This window comes from Lampetra fluviatilis, chromosome 7 (assembly GCF_964198595.1).
Source record: "Lampetra fluviatilis chromosome 7, kcLamFluv1.1, whole genome shotgun sequence".
NCBI lineage: Eukaryota > Metazoa > Chordata > Hyperoartia > Petromyzontiformes > Petromyzontidae > Lampetra > Lampetra fluviatilis.
This window is the reverse complement of record NC_136281.1, coordinates 12,608,241-12,627,136: the sequence shown is the minus strand read 5'-3', so window position 1 is coordinate 12,627,136 and position 18,896 is coordinate 12,608,241. Positions and strand designations below refer to the sequence as shown.

The window sequence follows — 18,896 nt, the reverse complement described above, 5'->3', positions numbered from 1 at the left end:
GAAATGTTTGTACACCCCAAAATGAAAGGTGTTGAATCCAAATACGTAATCAATATGTGATCAATTGGTTCCCCAAAATTGAAAGCAGAAATATTAAATTAGTTTTTTTGAATCTAGGCAATTCAAAGTTTGTATCTAGGAATTTTGAAGGATGTAAACTCCAAAGATGAAATACGATAAAAAAAAACTAATCTTTTGATAATTTGTTTGTAGCAATCTGTAGAAGTTGAAGGGTGCTGAATCAAAATACGATACATGTTTTCATAACTCAATTCCTCGGTTTTTTTTATTTTAAAGAGGGTTGACGTTCAAGCTCAGAACTGGCCAAATCCCGTTATCAATATCCTCGTCCAGTACCTTTAACATGCACATCTATACTGCATGCCATCACTGTACACGCATTGGTATTCAACTGCATGTGCAGCCAGTTTACGTGTGTGCGCACAAAGAATCGATAGGTGGACTCAGCCTCAAAAGAGTACCTGCTGCAGTGTGCAAACATCGCCAATCGGGAGACAAAGGCGGTCGGGCGTGATGCTGGCCACCCACTCCCTTGAGTGCCGTGCTGACTTTCACAAGTGATCACTAACAGCTCTTGTCCCAAAAGTCTGTTAAGGCTATACGGGGGAGCTTCGTCTTTTGCACGATAGATCTCCATTTGCCAAATGTATTTATTTTAACCCACATCGAATGGCTTTACAAGAGCACTGCTGTTTCCAAGTGCATTTGTTCTACAATATTTTAGTTTCATACTGCAGTGACATAACATGAATAGGTATAAATATTTACGTATAGAAAAAAACATTGCTGCATTATACATGGGGCATTTCTATTCCCAGGTCCTATTTTGGAAATGGGAGCGTTCTGTTTAAATTTTGACATGATTTAAAGTTTAAATTTAAACAAACGACACTACAGTATCTGTGCGTACATGCATGTAGGGTACCGCATGTATACACGGCACCATTAGAAACTCTTCTTTTTAACAGCGACTTAATATGGCCACTGCAAGCTCGTGCTCATATTGTAAGGTTACTTTAAATTCGAATGGTTATGATCTGAAATATATGATGAGTGCATTGATAATAGCTGGGATCAATTGAACGCAACCACATTTGCGGGAAGACAACAGTAGTTTGTCCTCGAGTGATGCTGGCTTCCACCTGAGCAATGTAGAATTTATACCCATTGGCTCAGGGCTGGCAAGACTTTAGACTTTTAAACAACTTTTATTGCCGCCAGCAGCAGAAGCACTGGAGGCGATTTCGATATGAAATACACAAAGTCACCAGCAAACAAATGAAAATAAACGCTACAAATCCACGCGCTGTGGCGCTCAAAGCACCGCGCACAACACGAAAGAAAAGTCAAGTGGTTGTGGTGGTCATCGCGCACGCCACGGTAACGAGCGAGCGCTTCAGAAGGTAAACACGAGGGTGCCGTCCACGCTGGTACAGAGGGCTTTTCCGGCTCCCCAACGTTCGAAGAAGACACGCACATCACCGACATGTGTGTGGTACGCGTGCTCCAGCCGGAGCCGTGCCTTAAGCAGGACTCTGAACACTGGAAGCACAGAGCAGCCGTCAGTGTCACCTTCCAGCATCTTTTTGTCGGCTGGCAAGAGAGAGGAGGAGTACCATCCTGCAAACGTTTGACCCACAGAACCACTTCACCTTTTCAGCGATAATAAAAAAAGACCTACGTGTGTGAAAACAGAGTTGGTGTTTTCTGACATGAGAAAAAGCAAATGGGTTGCCCACTTGGTCGTGGCTATTAACAAACATCGCAAATGAGCCCCCAGTTTCCCTTGGAATTGTCGCGATTGGAGCATTGTGGGAAACTGAATTGACTTACCACAACACTGTTTGTTCACTGGTTATTTAAATAAGTTATGTATCCAGGAAAGCCTCTCCGAGTCCTCAGGCTATCTTTCAAAAAGGGGGCTGCGTTTGGGATGTTTGGTTAATTCTGTAATGAGTGTACCTGCACATATAGGTCACATTATATTTCCCACTCACGGCCAACAACAGTGACGTATATCCGCACCTCCGATGAGCACGGTTGGCTACGTACGGTGAGAAAAAAGTTCAACATACGTACATCTATAAGGCTGCTCTTATCCCTGTTTAGCGAGTCTGCTAAGTGAGCTACTTGATAAAGGTGCCCTCAGCGTGGGCTGTTGTGCACTGAGCTGCAGATACGTCTATCATTACATATTGTAAACACAAAGAGGCTGTTTAGAGCGACACATGCACACAACGGGGAGATTCAAGTCCACACAAACATACACGATAGTAATTTACCTGTAAATCCGAGTGCAGTACGTACAGTACTTGCAATGTCACATCGGTTGATCACATTCAGATGGAGCTATTGTGTGAAATTGGCAGTGGAATGCAGTATAGCAAGTAGGGTTTGACAATTTTTTTTACAGTGGCGCTTGATTGTGCTTTCACCAAAATGGATTTATTGGGCCATCTGGCTTCCACCCACATGACCGCAGTACACGGGGCTTAATTTGTCAGTGAATATTTCCAGGTCGCTGGTGAACTGGACCAGGCATGTGCTCGTAGACACAGATATAGGAGCGAAAGGTGTGATGGATGTGGTGTGTTGGGTACAAACATAATATTTCACAGGTCGCCGACCCAGACAGATCCAGATGAGATTAAGTTCTGCATGTAAAGCCCTGAGGTCAGTCTTTTGCTGAATAAAGGCCTTCCCTTGCCGAGTAGGTTGTGGGGGTTATTTGACCATACTGGTCAGTATGGGTTGGCATAGAAGAGCAGTACAACAATATATATTGCTGCACTGCCTATCCAAGCTCAAAATCTGCTTAGCTTCCCAGTTCTAATGAGATCGGGCACATTTCGAACGATTTGGCAATGGGCTCATCTCCATATATCCATAAGTTGACTGGCTGCACGCAATTCAAACATGAGGACTCGTTTTCTTGACGCTAGAAGATTGTTGAGTTGGCTCTAAAGCCCAACTGGCTGGCAGCCATCTGAGTGTAAGTTTATTTCACGACAACAACAAATTGCCCACGCACCCTCTCAACAATTAATAATTCATAACACGTGCATGCCAAGAATCTATGGTATTTACCCTGAAATGTAATATTAACATTACATTTTGTTGTTTATCCATTAAGTCTATTTCTCTCTGCGAGGTACTTTATTCGTGTTTATTTGTTTAGTTCCACGTGCTATGTTCCAGTTGAGATTTGTGTTCTTTTTGTTTTCGTCTACGCCACTTCGGCCAATTAATCTCAACGGGGCCCGATGCAGACACGAAACAAACATGTGCCCGTTTTCCGCCGGCATGCGGCGTAATCCACCGTCCTATTCATTATTATTCTCTGAGCGACCAATAATGTAAATCAGCCGGGTGACAGAGGCAGAGTGTTTGGCTCGCAAGCAAAGTTCACAAGTTCAAATCCTGTTTGGCATTCACTCAGCCCGTCATCTCGGGGAGGGTCACGACATTGATAACCATTCGGCACTTTGGAGGAAGTCAGCATTCGTCATCCTACGCAGGGCCGGCACGAGGTGTATTCGCGCCTCGTGGCATTTGCAAAGGTGGCTACTCAAAGCATTTCCATAGCCATCCCCTGCCCTCGTAGTGCATCTGGAGGTGCCCTCCTCTTCAGCCGTGGCATTTCCAAAGGTGCCCCCCACATCTCGCACGTAGACCCCCAATGTAAGTTTCATATTCTTGGGTTTTTTCGGTTAAGTCACGTAGGTAAAAAATTAAAATTAATAAAAGTGAAATAAATAAAAATAAAATAAAAATCACGACGTTTCGGAGGCAACACAAGCTTCCGTCTTCAGGGTGGAACCGTCACAGCACGCTTGCTGTATCAAGTAAATGAGAAATTCCAAGAGATCCAACCCCGTATATATACTGGTTGAGGGGGGAGGAGCCAGGACAGGCCCCCTTTTCTCATTTACTTGATACAGCAAGCGTGCTGTGACGGTTCCACCTGAAGACGGAAGCTTGTGTTGCCTCCGAAACGTCGTGATTTTTATTTTATTTTTATTTTACTTTTATTAATTAAATTTTTTTACCTACGTGACTTTACCGAAATAACCTAAGAATATGAATCCTTGCAGTCACGAAAGCTTCAAATCTAGAATGTAAGTTTTTCTAAACATGCATTTTTTTCTCACATGATTCCATTCCCTTTCCAGCCTAGAAAATTGGCTTTGTCGTCGACCCTGACTGCGACCACTTGATCTTTTGTGGAGAAACTGGCCCCGTGCCACGGCGATAAACATTGTGCACCACTGGAAGCTCAAGGCCACCCGTACAAGTGAGGGAGCTGAATGGCGTAGGGACAGATGAGACACGAGGACACGGGCAAGTGGGGGGTGGAGGAGGGCAAGGCTCAGGCAAGGCCGCAGATCTTAAGGAGGAATAACGAATCTTCTTGTGTCTGGAGGAGCTGTATGCGAGGCGATAGGCCTCGAGATGACAGTTTAACGTGAGAATAACCCAGGTTTGCATCCCTGCCTCTGGTTAATGTTTTTTTTTTAACTCACCCCTTGGCTATATCGTCTCTCCACGCTGTTACGCTGTTTGAACACGAAATGAACACCGACGTACGTAACGTTTTCATTGTAATGCGTTGCAAATTTTAAAAAAAGGGCATCTCATTGCTGGAAAGTTCGAGTTGGTCAAGGAGGGGGGAGACCAGATAGCACTCACCACGGACGTTCGATCTGGCCAGGAATCGAACTCATGTCTACAGGTTTATCGCACGGTGCGATTATAATAACTGCACCACCACTCCACACAGACAACCAGTGAAATGTGTTTGACTGCACTCTACGTCTACATTCTGTAACAAAGGAGATTAAAATGGAGACATTGCATAAACACAGCCACGACCTTATTCCTCTCCTCCTTCTCCTCGTCCAGGTTTTGACAGCTGCTTTGTTTATATAAATCAGCCAGCCACAAACTCTGGTGGTGCCTGTGCCCTACTTCTGTCTCAGCTGGCAATGCTCGACTGCTAGAAATAACCTGATATGCTTGTGCACGTCTGTTGTAACCCAGTGCATTCTACAGGCAGAGCTGGTGGCTCATTTCGAAGATCCTCATGTTCTGTGAGACTCCCAAACTTCCAGGCTATGATGTGGCCCGCTGATGGCAGTACGGCAAGTGGTTTTCTGGTGCTGAACGTTACTCCCCTCATATGCGTGGGGTTTTCTCTGAATGCGGTGCTCGAGTTTCGTGCCACATGCAAAAAAAAGACACATTTCGAAATTGGCCAAATGCAGTCTGTTCTGTGACGCGGCGGTAGTTGCGTTCCCGGAAAATCGCGTTAGGGGCCGTCCATAAATGACGTCACGCGATTTTGGACGATTTTTGACCCCCCCCCCCTCGTCAAAAAAAGTCAGACCCCCCTCAAATTTGACGTCACAAAGCCCTGCCCCCCCCCCCAAACCATATTTCCATTTTGAAAAGAAAACATGCTTCAAATCGCTTTAAACTATTGTCATTGTAGTGAGTATTTAATGTGGCGCTGCACTCTGATGTTGTAGGAGTGTTGTTATAACAATTAGTGTTGTTATAACAATTTAATGTTTATTTAAAGTTGCGCATTTTGATATGACGTCACATTTCTCAAACCCCCCTCCGGCCCTTATCACACATCGTTACAAATGTCTGACCCCCCTAGGTGCGTGACGTCATTTATGGACGGCCCCTTACAATAAATAATAGAGGGTGAAAGCATGGTTCGCGATAACACGTGGGATTCATACGCAGGCTGAACAAAGAACGAGACGAGTGGGTAGTATCCAGAATCATCCAGAAGCATCCCGCCCTGTGTGATGCTACGCCGATGCAGCCGTACAACCGCTTATTCCTACTCGCTCGACGTAGTTCCGCTCACTTAATCACGTTATATCCAATTCGCATCTGCACTATATATATATAAAATATGTTCCCAAATACATTTATCGCGTTATTTCCAATTTGCGTCATGAAAACACGCGTAATAGGAGGGCAGACTCTATCGCAGTGTCGTAGAGTACAATGTCGCATATTTCACCGTCACATATTCGCCCTGGACAATTAACCACCCACACACAGTGCAGTAGTTGTGCATGGGTGTAACTGTAAATTTCTGTCCATACAACTAGTAACGTGATCTTAATGTGGCATACATCATATATTCATTTACTTATAAAGTAGAGTAAAACATTCTGCAGTTTGTACTATATATTTATTTTATATATATATATTATATATATTTTATCCAACGACCAATGTGCGTGGAGTAACCTTCACTTCATATAGATGCTCACATATTCTACATTTTCACACATCTCCCTATATAATGGTAGGTTTTTACCCTTTTAACTGGTACAAAACTGACACCTTTATTCAAGGCATCATGTTTGCAATGACCACAACACAAGTAGTCAATAAAGCAAACAAAAAGATACGGATAATAATATGCACTGTCCTTGAAGTTGATTGGCCCACACCCGAGACGGCTTTCTTTAGAGCCTAGTCCCCATTGGTGTAGGGCCAGATGACACCAGAAGGCGTACAACTCAAAAACAGTGCAATATCAGAGTATTGAGAGCTCGGGGTAAGCATTTACACTATGAGATCTCTTTTACCAGTGGCAAAATATAATAGTAGGTTTTTACCCTTTTAACTGGTACAAAACTGACACCTTTATTCAAGGCATCATGTTTGCAATGACCACAACACAAGTAGTCAATAAAGCAAACAAAAAGAAGCAACTCTGATAAGGATAATAATATGCACTGTCCTTGAAGTTGATTGGCCCACACCCGAGACGGCTTTCTTTAGAGCCTAGTCCCTCCCTATATCTCTGTCCCCAGCGAGTCAAATATGCAATTGATACTCGGCGACGTTACCCTCGTATGAAATAAAACTGACACTATTACGAGCATTATCTGTCTGAAAATGAATTGGAATGATTGAATAAATAAATACATAAAAGCTTAATTTGTGGATTTTTGAGAAAATATATTCAGCATTGGTTTATTATAGACCTGATCACAGGTTGTCAAACTTCATTCCACCTTTTCTTTCCAACATTTTTTGTTCGCTTCCCAATATTGTCCATTCATGCGTTTCATTCTGCAAAAGGTCACCACATTTAATGATCCAGACACCACAATGTGAACAGCTGTTTGTCATTGCGTATGGTAATTCTAACTTGGACGATTGTCATTGCTCATCTGGGAGTTCCCGTAACAATAGCATATTTTCCACAGAGCCATCGTGGTTAACGGGACTCCGCGTGTCCTCTCTGCCGAGGCTATATAACGCGAGATCATTTTAATTACCAACCCACGGTTATTTGTAATGATATGTCCCCAGGTGGAATGCCGAAATTATATCACCGTGCCCACAAAGCAATCGGGGGTGATTAAGAGCAGAGTGCGTAGTGAGCGATACTGTGATCACGGAACGGAGGAGAGCGGGCCATCACTCAAGCCCACACACCGTGCTAGGGGGTCCAGCCGAGTGGCCCTCTTGCAGACACTCGACTCGCAAATAAAAAGGCTGCAAAATTTCGATTTAAAGCTTTCGTGACTGCAGGGATTCATCCTCTTGGTTCTTTCGGTAAAGTCACGTAGAATGGAAATAATAAAATAATAAAAATAAAACATAATAAAATAATTCTCACGACGTTTCGGCCACAACGCAAGCAGCCGTCATCAGGTGGAGAACAGGTCTGTCGAGAAGACAGAGTCTGAATGCTTCTCGACAGACCTGTTCTCCACCTGAGGACGGCTGCTTGCGTTGTGGCCGAAACGTCGTGAGAATTATTTTATTATGTTTTATTTATTTTATTATTTCCATTCTACGTGACTTTACCGAAAGAACCAATTAGAAGGCTGCAAAAGCTTAAATCCTTGGTTGTGATTTGCTTATTTGGCCCATCATCTGCTCCAGGGTTGATACAAAAATAAAATACCGCTTTGTGAGAAGTCATTAGTGGATTCTCCAATCCAGAGGCTAGTATATTTCAATTGGAATATGAAATGTTCACAATTAGCTTCGGGACGCAAATCGACGTAGTCACCTCCCACAATGTTCGATGGATCCAGGGAGACTTTCTTAGAAATGTTTTATTTTATTGTATTATTTCTAACTACGTGACTTTACCGAAATAACCAAAGAGTATTAATTCCTGCAGCCACGAAAGCTTCAAATCAAGATTGAAGGCAGAGAAGTTAAGATTGCGGAATGACCAACAAACATACCTGGGTGTCACAATGAAGAACACGCGCATCCCGAAAACACCCCATCATCCGCACCACACTTCGAAAACCCAGGCACGTGCTGGCAAAGCCGTGTGCGTAAACAAGACGAAGATTCCTCAGTATCGCCTCGACAGACTGTTGGGGCAATTGCGAGCACCTGTGATAATGTCGGAACGGTGCAACGATGGGTTGCCACGGCACAGGGTTAGCACACTGCCCACAAGGCGACATTAATGAGCATTTCCATCTGCAACTCCCTGCCATTAAAGATGCATTGGAAGTAACGGAAGGCATTTGAATTACGAGTTGTTGGTTACCGTCCATTTGTCATCGACTTTGTGCTTTATAAAGACTTGTAGCCTGGAGCTAACGGGGGGGGGGGCTAAGTGGAATTCATGGATAGTGGGGTGAATGGGCAAGGGTTGGGGCGCATACCTTGACATAACGTGGGCGTCATTATTATCCGGCTATGTTGTCGTAGTAATTACAGTACCTGCCTTGTGTGGCCCCAGCGGTGTAAAGTTATTCCAATGAAGCAGGGGGAAGAAGTAACATTTGGAATTAAGTGATGCAACGTTGGCCTCTAAAGCAAGAAGAATGTAAACATAAATCAGATCTCCCGGAAAGCTAAGTTCTGGGTCAGTTTAAAGGCTCCTGGTTTATGTTTTTTTCTTCAATAGCGTGAAGTTACGGCACAAGTGTAAACAAATATTTATTGTCAAAGGAAATCTGTTACACAACAGCTTTTAAAATGCTAGGATGTACAGTTTATGACACCGCTAAAACAAAAATATAAACCCAGAGTGGTCTGGCCATGTGAGCTCAAATTCTCTCCGATGAGAATCTCTGTCAACTGGGAAGCACATGCGTGCAGGTAAAGATAAAAAAACACATAGAGGCTCTATGTTTTATACTGGAGATATTGCGGTTGAGTTTGCGCGAGGCGTTCGTAAGAAAATTGGCTGGAGTGATTTCTTTGCACGGGCAGAACTCCAATGGCTGGGTCATGTAGCCAACGATCCGGTTCAGCCGGCAGTGGGAGAGGTGCCGCCGTGGTTAATGCGCTTTGCTACAATCCCAGAAACTGGGATGCGATTATTGACCATGCACAACACCAATGCAGCATGGTGTTGAATCCTGCGCGAAGTTTATCTATGGTCAACTCAGCCATAGGTATATTGCAAACATTTTCCTCGCGGTGTTCCGTTGGTGGTCACGGTGTCGTCTTTAATAGCCTGGGTGGGAACTCGAACAGTGTCCTGGGTAAGTATGAGGACCATTGACGAGATTTTAAGTTTTAAATTTGTTAAATTTCAATTCTTCTTTTGAATAGTTTGTATGCCTCTTGTCTCTCAACTGTGATTCTTAAACGTCATTGCGAGTTTTAATGTTCGGTTAGAAAGACGTAGTCTGTGCTCTCCTGTTGCCAGGGTGAAAAGTCTTGCTCCGATCTTGGCCCAGCTGGATGACAGAAAATGTTGCAAACTAACCTGACATGATGCGTGAACATAGTCTTTGGGGAGACAAAGGCAGTTAAGCACGTTTTGTTCTAGCCATGTGACCCTGTCGTGTGCAATGGCAGCCTTAATGGGTGCTCACTAATGGCAAGAAGTTGTGTCAAAAAGTGCAAGTGTGAGAGTGAACTATGATATCACATATTCTTGGTTCTTTCGGTAAAGTCACGTAGAAGGGAAATAAAAGGATAAAAATAAAACATAATAAGATACAATTCTCACGACGTTTCGTGCACAACGCAAGCAGCCGTCCTCAGGTGATGAACAGGGCTGTCGGAAAGACAGCATCCTATGATATGACAGTTGTTTAAAATCCCATCCGGCATTTGCTGTGGAACATCACGGTCAATACCTTAATCATATACCGTCTCATACCTCCTGATAAACATTCATTATTATTCAGTCCATCTGCCTATTTCCCTTCCATAATTTTGAAAATATAAACTCCGGACCAAGCAAAGTTTGCATGTCTAAACAAATGTGCTTGTTAACATATTTTATTACCTAAGTCTGGAAGGCCATTAGACCCAGAGACTAAATGTGATATTTGTATGTGGAAATTATGAACGGGAGCTGGTGTACTTAAATTACGTAGGCCTTAGAGGCGGTGGGCAACTGTTACACGGGAGTTATTAACGAGTGAGCCTGTCCTCCACGTGGGAAGCGTGTGAGTGATGCCTCTGCCATGCTGGCAGCAGCCACCCTCCGTAAATAACAGAAGGCAGAGGAGGGATGCTTGCAGCAGTGAATCAGGCAGCTCAGCCACAGCGAGGGGGTGAAATTGAGACCCGGTTGGTATTAAACAACAGGAAACCCATAACGCATGGGTCGGTGCCATGAATTCACATCAGTGAGCTGTTACATTTGCTTGCTATCGGAGTGCACTGATGCTGCATTCCCACGGCTATCCAATAGCCATGGATTCTCACAGCATCACTGCGAGCTGAATGCGGACCGCACACTTACATGTTTCTGAGTCACATGGCTTAAGACTTTGTAGTGAAAGCATCACCTGGTCAAAAACATTGTTTCGTAAAAAAGTCAAAATTTTAGTTTTTTGTGCTTGCATGCAAGATGGGAGGTTAAAAATGTCTCCATAAATCAATGCAGAGCAGCTCTCATCTTCACTGTGGCTCTCACCTATTGCAGGATATTCCACATTCCTATGGCAGCGGTAAGGCAATGCACAGGAAAACCAATGGCAACGTGCAACAGAGTAGTACGTGTTGTTCAACCCAGAGGGAGGGGTGAAGGGCTGAATTGACACCCAACTGAGACATCATGGATAGTGCTTAGATAGGTTGTCATGGAGCTACGGGGTGCCACAGAGGGCAGTGCAGCCATGACCCATTGTTGCACTGTATTCTATGCTCCCCAAATTCACCGCCCCCACTGAAAAGCGTGGTAAAGTATGGTTACTCAACGAACCTTTGACCCCCATGGGGAGGCCCCCTCATCCAGCACGGGGTTGAAAAGAGGGCTGTTCACGTGCACGCGCGCAGACCCTCGGGATGTTTGGCCAGTTTTACAGAGGGTCTGTTTACAGTCCTTGATTTAAGGGGGAGGGGGAAATCATAACCTAGATTCTCTCCCGAATGTCTGATGACATATAAGAGCAAAATTTAATTTAAATAATATTAGTGGTGATGCAGAGACGCAGGGCGCAAGGCATATACCAATTGCACACACTGGCCTATTTCTCTAAGCCTTAGTGAGTAATTGCGTATTTGAAAGCACGTAACATTTTGCTGACTTTTGCTTTCACTAAACCTACGTTTCCCATTTCATTATTTGCCATGCCAAGGTGGCTGAATGCATCAGCAGTCAGCAAGCGAGCCATTAGGAGGTGGCTTAGGAGAGCTAATGCAATCTTAGAATGCCGAGCCAGCACTTCTGAGATTTTGCGCCCAAATTAACGTGCGTCCTCAAGTGAAGCAAGTTGATGGTCTCCGCCTAGCCACCAATGATTGAAAAAAAAGAAAAAAAATCCATCACACTACATTGTTTTTTTTTGTTAAACGTAAATTTTGGTACCTTTTATCCGACAAACTTCAGATGTAAGGATGCTCCCCACGTGACCATAGTCGTACATTTCCATTATACTGTATATCGTTATAAGTAGAGTGGACCGTACAAATAAGTGGAAACAAAAACACAAACGCACATGCAGATGACATGCCACTGCACACGAGGCTGAAGACATCTCCAGCCGTGTGTTGGGCAACCTTACACGGTCAAACGCAACCTTACACGGTCAAACGCACGTGCGTTTGAACCAACCGTGTGTTCGAACGCACATGCACAATTATGTGCCAATAAACATTATGTGTAATTTAAACTTTTTTTTCAACAAGATGTGCCCCTATTCTGGACAAAGAGGTAAATTGAATTGACTTCAGAAGTAGTTCTGCTACGTCATCTGCTACCGCGGGCTCTGTGAAATGTCTTCATGGAAATTCATCACGATATGATAGCAACAGCATAATTGGGATGTAACTGGGTGGTTAGAGGAATACATTAATACTTTGTTTAGAAACTAAAGGCTCGTGAAATTGACATTGGAGATTACTTTTCAAAAGTAACAATACCAGCAATCTTTCGCCTCTGCGTAGTCACGAGGTTGAAGGAAACTCGGCGGTGTTTCACGTGCTGCAGTGAAAACCGCGCCACACGTTGCCACCTATCATTCTGGTCTTGAGGCCATGAACAATGATCGGCGGACACTTCCGCGTTGCGAGAAAATTGAGCGCACCCAAGCTCAGGCACGGCAAAAAAAAAATGACTCCAACACAGTTCGGACCCATTCGAAACATAATGCACACAAGGCGCATTTACCCTAGGAAGGCGATGCTGCACACAATGGTTAAACGGTGGCAAACGTTCATCGTGGAGGGGCACAATGGCTAAATCAGCGTGAAAATCAGGAGCAAGACACGTGAAAAGAGCAGAATGCGAGTAATCAGGGGTCTTTGTGTTGTTGCAAGAGGGAAGCTTCAGACATTTATGCTAAAGTTGTTCAGATTTCCCGGCTGAAGCCAACGAGTTGCTGGCGGCCACGTTGATATGTAAACAAACACGTCACTAATATATTTGCATTATTTTTCAACAAACCCAAAGGCCATTATCCCTCTAAATGTGAAGCAGTGTTCACCTCTTTTGGCAGTAGTGAAAATTCCACATCTCTGTCTGTGCACAGGACAAACGCTGCTGCTTTCCCACAAAGTGGTACCTATTTTATCCACACTGGAGCAATGTTTTTGTTCAAATGCATTTGTCGATATCCATGTTTATGATCCATGTCATAGCAGGTAATATACACCGTTTAGGCACATAAGCGACGATGCAAGGTACACAAAGAAGCATGCATGTTTGGAAGTACACTCAGAGGCGGGACACACACAAGTTACAGATAGCATATTGCCTGTGAACAAAGTCATTCGGCTTGGGTAGAAAATTTTGATAGAAGAGATGAGGACCAGTGGTCAAGATTAAAGACGGAGTGGCAGACAATGGAGGAAACCTGCACCGAGAGGATTTCCGTCACGGAGTTCGTCATGGAGTTGGAGCAATGGAATCAGCTCGTGTGCAGGAGACAGATCTACCATTGCATTGTGAAACTTGGGAGAAATGGCAAAAAAAAATGTACGGATGCCTTCATGCAGCAGTGGATAGATCCTGGCTGATGATGATGGAGAGATCTTGGACTAGGTTGAGCCCCAGGCGCAGGGTTTGAATTCTCGCAACAAAAATCCGATGGCGAATCATCGTTTCACTCTGGCACGGCAGCACCGGAGCAGATTTAAGCCTTGGGCGAGAAGCCGAATGAAGCGACTTCTCCAGTAGTTCTGCAACGTCTCCTTCTCCAGGGCTAAATCCCTTATGTGGTGTCCGCTGGTGGAGGAATTTCCAGGACTTCACTTCGCCCCGAAAGAAAGCAAACTCTTGGTTAAAAAAAAATGAAAGTTACGTAATGGTTTGAAATTGTGTGTTCATATACAGTATTTATTCACTTATTTATTTAACACTTAATTTTTACAAACTTTTTAACAGTTCTGTACAAGGGTAATCGATTGCGAAAGCATATTGGAAAAAAAACACGATTACATATATAGACAAAGTCTGTGCAAAAATACCGAAAAGAAAAACACTGTCTACACAGGCACAGAGGACGACGAGAGATGCGCACCAGGGGGGTAGGGGTCCAGATCCAAGCTCGTCGAGATCAGAACCACAATTTCATACGATTCACATGCAGCGGGTGAGATGCTTCCTTTACTGCAGGGTGAGCTTAGCTGCAGATTGGACAGAACCAGGCACCTTCATCTGATAACGTTTGGCAATTACTGCAAACGGAATGAGGACTGTTGCTTTCCCCCCCCCCTTTTCCTTGTTAATTACATTTTAAACACTAAAGGCATTATATTATCAATCCTCCAGTGTGTAAAATAATATACGGTCAAGCGTTTAAGTCGATGTCCTTTATTTAATCGGGCAATTACCCGATTCATATTCACAATTTTTTCTGCAAAGGAGACGACCTGGGTCTCCGTTACTCCCTTATGCAGAATTTAGTTTTCGGTTTTAATTTTAGGATTTATGGTATTACACCCATACCCAATGGTAGATAGAGTCTTGTGACAAAGGGCAACATTTTTTTTATTGGCTACTGTATAACCGAATGGAGCGGTGGCACAGTGGTTAACGTATTGTGCGATGAACCCAGTAGAATGTGATATCTCAACTGGTTCTGCATACCACCTTCAAATTCGCACTGACCAGCCTGGTGAAGTATGGTCACACAACCCCCACATGACCTGCAGGCATGGGGAGGCCTTCATCCAGCAGCAGATTTGGTAAAGGGCCATACATTGCAGTATTATACAGCAAATGCAGTGGGCATCTGGTTATTCTCGGCACAAATTGTAAATTGAGGTTACAAGACCCAAATCCCAAGTTTACAAATGGCCTACAACCAAAATCCAAGCAGTGACTACTATCCGTCTCTGCCTAGCCGATGCTATTTCGTCTTCCCTGGCAGTATAATAGATTCCAGTGTACTCTCTTCGGCTTAAATAAAGGACTGCGACTTATATCACATACATTAAGTTTAAATGAGCAACAATTGCATTTAAATGAGCAGAGAACAGACAGAAGATCAGTTAACCGGCGGTGTGAAATGTTGACATGCACGCGAATTTGGCTTTACTACTTAACAGCACAACGGGTAAGATTTGAAACTGGCTATACTGGACTTGCTCACACTCGCGTTTTGCCAACGCCACACACAATGGGTAACAACAACAAAGCCGAGTAAAAAAAAACATGTGCATCACAACTCTCTTAACCGCAACGTTCGGTTACATGACGCGAACGCGTTATTTGATGGTGCTCAGAGGCTATGCAAAGAAAAATATATATAATCTTGAAGTTTCTTGGACGCGACGTCAGTTGCAGGCGATCACTCCGTCCAATGTCCCTTTTTTTTTACTGCTTTGATTTTCAAGACGTTCATCGGCACTAGGTGCATTGGCCGCCGCAAGTGAAAAGCGTCTCAAATGTAAAGGGCAGGCTGGGGTTAAGCACCAGGGGCGGTGCTTGGGGTTATGGACATGGCTAGGGTCTCGTTGGCGAGTGCACGACACCCCTCCAACAACGCACCCTTCCGAAGCGGTTGCCTCGTATGAGAAATTCACCATTGCACATTGATGCCAAGTGGTATTTGGACCTGTTTTGGGCCCCCCCCCCCGCGTTTCATGGGCTAAGCCTTAAATAAGTGGCTGGCGCAGTGGGCGAACGCCGCGTGTGGTACTGGCCGCACCTCCCATCGTGCGCCGTTTCAGCCTTAACGGTTAAGTGCGCTCTCCACTTTGGGTGTTTATATGGCCAGCGGAGATCACCTGAGAATTAAGTGGCTCCGTGCTTGGGCTCCAGAGACCAAGGGTGAGGGAGGAGAATGAGCTGGACAGATACCAGCTACTTCCTTGTCCCATTGCTCCCCAACAGCGGGCAGCACTATCGCAACGTCAAGGCTGCCTCCAGACATCAACATTCACAGATTGTCTTAATACCTTTAGCAATACCTGGACGATATATTTAGGATTTTTTTTTTTAGAAATTCAGCTGTAAATTCACGTCGTGAACAATGTTCTGTAGGCAAATAAAATTCAAATCAAAATGTCTCCCTACTCAGAGGAACAATGGGGCAACGATATCCTCTGTTTGTCTACTTTGGCCAGTGGTGGATGTTTCACATTAGCATGGTGGGGCCAGTCATTCAATAGGACAGCCACTGCGGGAGAAATCATGGGTTGATTCGACCAACAACGGAGGTCTACAGGTCAACCTTCGGGCTGCTCGGCCAGTGGGTCACACCTAGGCGTGTTCTGTAATTTTATATATATTTTTTAGAATTCATCTCTGAAAACATTCATCGTGATTGTGCTGGAATATACACGATTCGAGGCAACAGTCTGATTGTGAAGACACAGGGGATGCTTCAGTGGCACTTTGCAGCTCTGATCATGAATCTTTAAAGACACGTCGCAAATGCAATCACCCGTGAAACATCTTAGTGGCATCACCTTAAAATCTGAAGCTTTTTTAAAAGCTTGTTTGAACCCAATTTATAAAAAATGGATTTTGTAAAAGGTTTATACAGCTTTAAAAAATGAGTCACAAAAAAGCGTAATTGCTTGTCACATGATGCAAAGTTAGCGTTATAAGACCGTCTTAGCTCTCAAAGAAATGCACACACCATGATAGGGGACGCAGTTACACACCTTATTGTAAAACTACTTTAGTACACTCAGTGCACTACGACCATTGCACTTGAAAGGTGGTGCGGCCTGAGTCAAGCCTTGATGTTAGATGCTCTCATTTTTAAATACAATCATCACGTTGAATTATTGATTACTGGCATATCCAGGCACTTGTATGTGTAGGAGCAGAGGTGTGGCAGTTCAGCGTGATTGGTGTGGTCATTCAGCGGACGTTGCTGCTACAATTTTCGTGATGCGAGTTTGATTCCTGGCCATGATACATAAACGGAATTGGCAAGTGATGTCAGATGTCTCAAACAAGTACCATGCACGGCATGTAAACATCGGCAGTGGGGAGACAGAGGCGGTCGGGTGTGGGTGCCTGCCACACCGCGCCATCGCACACCGCACCAGCCTTTGTAGGTGCTCACTAACAGTACTCGCCCGTACCAGCTATAAGGAAAAACGGGGTGGGGGTGGGGGAGATACGTTTGCCCTTTGTGTGTCGGAGTTCATGTATTTTTAATAAAGGCACACAACGTCTAACACACCTTTGGTCTGCCGTCAAAGAAAAACAGCCGGGGACAGCCTCACGATTGTCCTACCTCGTTTCGGGACGCGGTGCACTGGCAAATGCCCAAAAAGGGCACTGCATTAGCCACAGCAGCCTCCACGGTGGTAGCGGCAAACGGCAACAGCAACCGCAACACTCTGCCGCTTTCGGCTCCCCAAGATGCAGCGTGCCCCGGGGGCGGCCAAAAGCCATTCCGTCGTACCGTTTGCTGTTCGCCGCATCGCTCCATTCGGTAGCATTGCGCTGGAGGTTTCATTAATTCCGATGGAGATAAGGGAGTGTGGCTTTGTCGAGTGGTCCGCTTTGTTGGCTGGTATGGTCATGACCCCTGACGAGTAGTCATTAGAGATGACAAACCTTTGGCAGAGGCGGTGTTGGGCTATTTGTCACTGCATGGTGGTAAATAATATCACACGAGTCGTTTCTTAACCCAAACAATTCACTCCGAAGGGTCATCCCCGCTGTATCTTGCCTCGTCTCCTTTTTGAGCAACGGCACTTCACGCCGGAGGAAGTGCCTGGAGAAAACCCCCCACACACGAGGATCGATATTCAAAATTCTGCACAGAGTGGTTGGCAACCACCTACTTGCTGTACAGACTCACCGTAGCCCTGCACGATTGGGTGCTTCTCGTGCACACGCCAAATTGCCGCACGTGCAATCGACCAACTGTGTCCTTCCAAGAATGGTGACTCGCGGGATTGTCGCACCACGAGTCCAGCGGCCAGCGGTTCAACCGCCTGACAAACGCTGGACCTGCCACCCTGTTTTTTTTGTTTGCTCGTTCGGCCTTTGCCTGCCTGGTTGCATGGAGGTTGGACCAAGCGTGGTTTCACAGCATGGGCTGGAGGGGCTCCGGCACCAGCTTGCGCAGCAGCTTGTTGAGAGCGACCACCTTCTCTTCCAGCAGGAAGCTCTTGCGCTCGGCCGTGCGCTGCCGCTGCTCCATGAGCTGCAGGTCTTTCATGAGCTTCGAGTTCTCCACGTACAGGTCCTTGATGCGCATGTCCGCCTGCTCGTTGCGGTTCAGCTGTTCGGCGGGCGAGATGACAAGCCACGTTAAAGCACGCGCGCGCGCGTGTGTGTGTGTGTGTGTTTTGACAAAAAAAACTTCCCCCGACAGCGCGTTGGTAATACTATTACACATCGTGGTCAAGGTTAAAAGGTCATCACGGCCGAGGTGATGATGTCACGCCACACCTTGACATCACTTCCTTCCAAATTGTGCAACTATTGCAGAGCTGACAAGCGGCTGCTATTTCAAGTATCCCCATCATCCATATTCCATGGGGCGGTGATGCATTCACCGCTTGTTACACAGAGGTTCGCGATTCGTATCCGGCAGGCCTCCCTGGTTATTACTTTGAGTGCCATCTGCTTCACAGTGGACGTTAGAGATCCCCCCACGTAATTTGAAATGCGTGGATCACTGTGTGCCGGCGTCATGGTCCAAATTTGCAAGAATGCGAACAATCTGTAAATTACTGCATTTGGGATTACGCAGAGCAATGTACGTGTGTACGTTGAACTTCTTTCGCACCGTATGCAGCCAGCCGTGCTCATCGGAGGTGCAAATCACCCCCATTGGCAATCATCACCACCCATTACTGGCAGACCATTGCCCGCTTTCAGACCAGGTGCTGAGTTGCCTTGCGCCGCACAGGGGCAACTTCGACTGGGGGTGCCTTTTCAAACAGTGCTGGGATGGGATGTAAGTCGCTCCGAGATGCCGCAGCGTAGAGGAGGGCACTGCTCCATCAAAAACGAATCCTCACCACTGTCACCTTTA

General features: G+C 45.2%; 1 protein-coding gene across 1 annotated transcript in view; it reads right to left on the bottom strand.

Moving 5' to 3' along the window:
* Positions 1 to 13,806: 13,806 nt before the first annotated feature.
* Positions 13,807 to 18,896, bottom strand: part of LOC144933354 (uncharacterized) — a 78,010-nt gene continuing 72,920 nt past the window's right edge. The window contains exon 29 of the mRNA XM_078858037.1: positions 13,807 to 18,137. Coding sequence (XP_078714163.1) covers positions 17,940 to 18,137 — 198 coding nt within the window. The 3' untranslated portion in view covers positions 13,807 to 17,939. The remainder of the gene's footprint in view (positions 18,138 to 18,896) is intronic.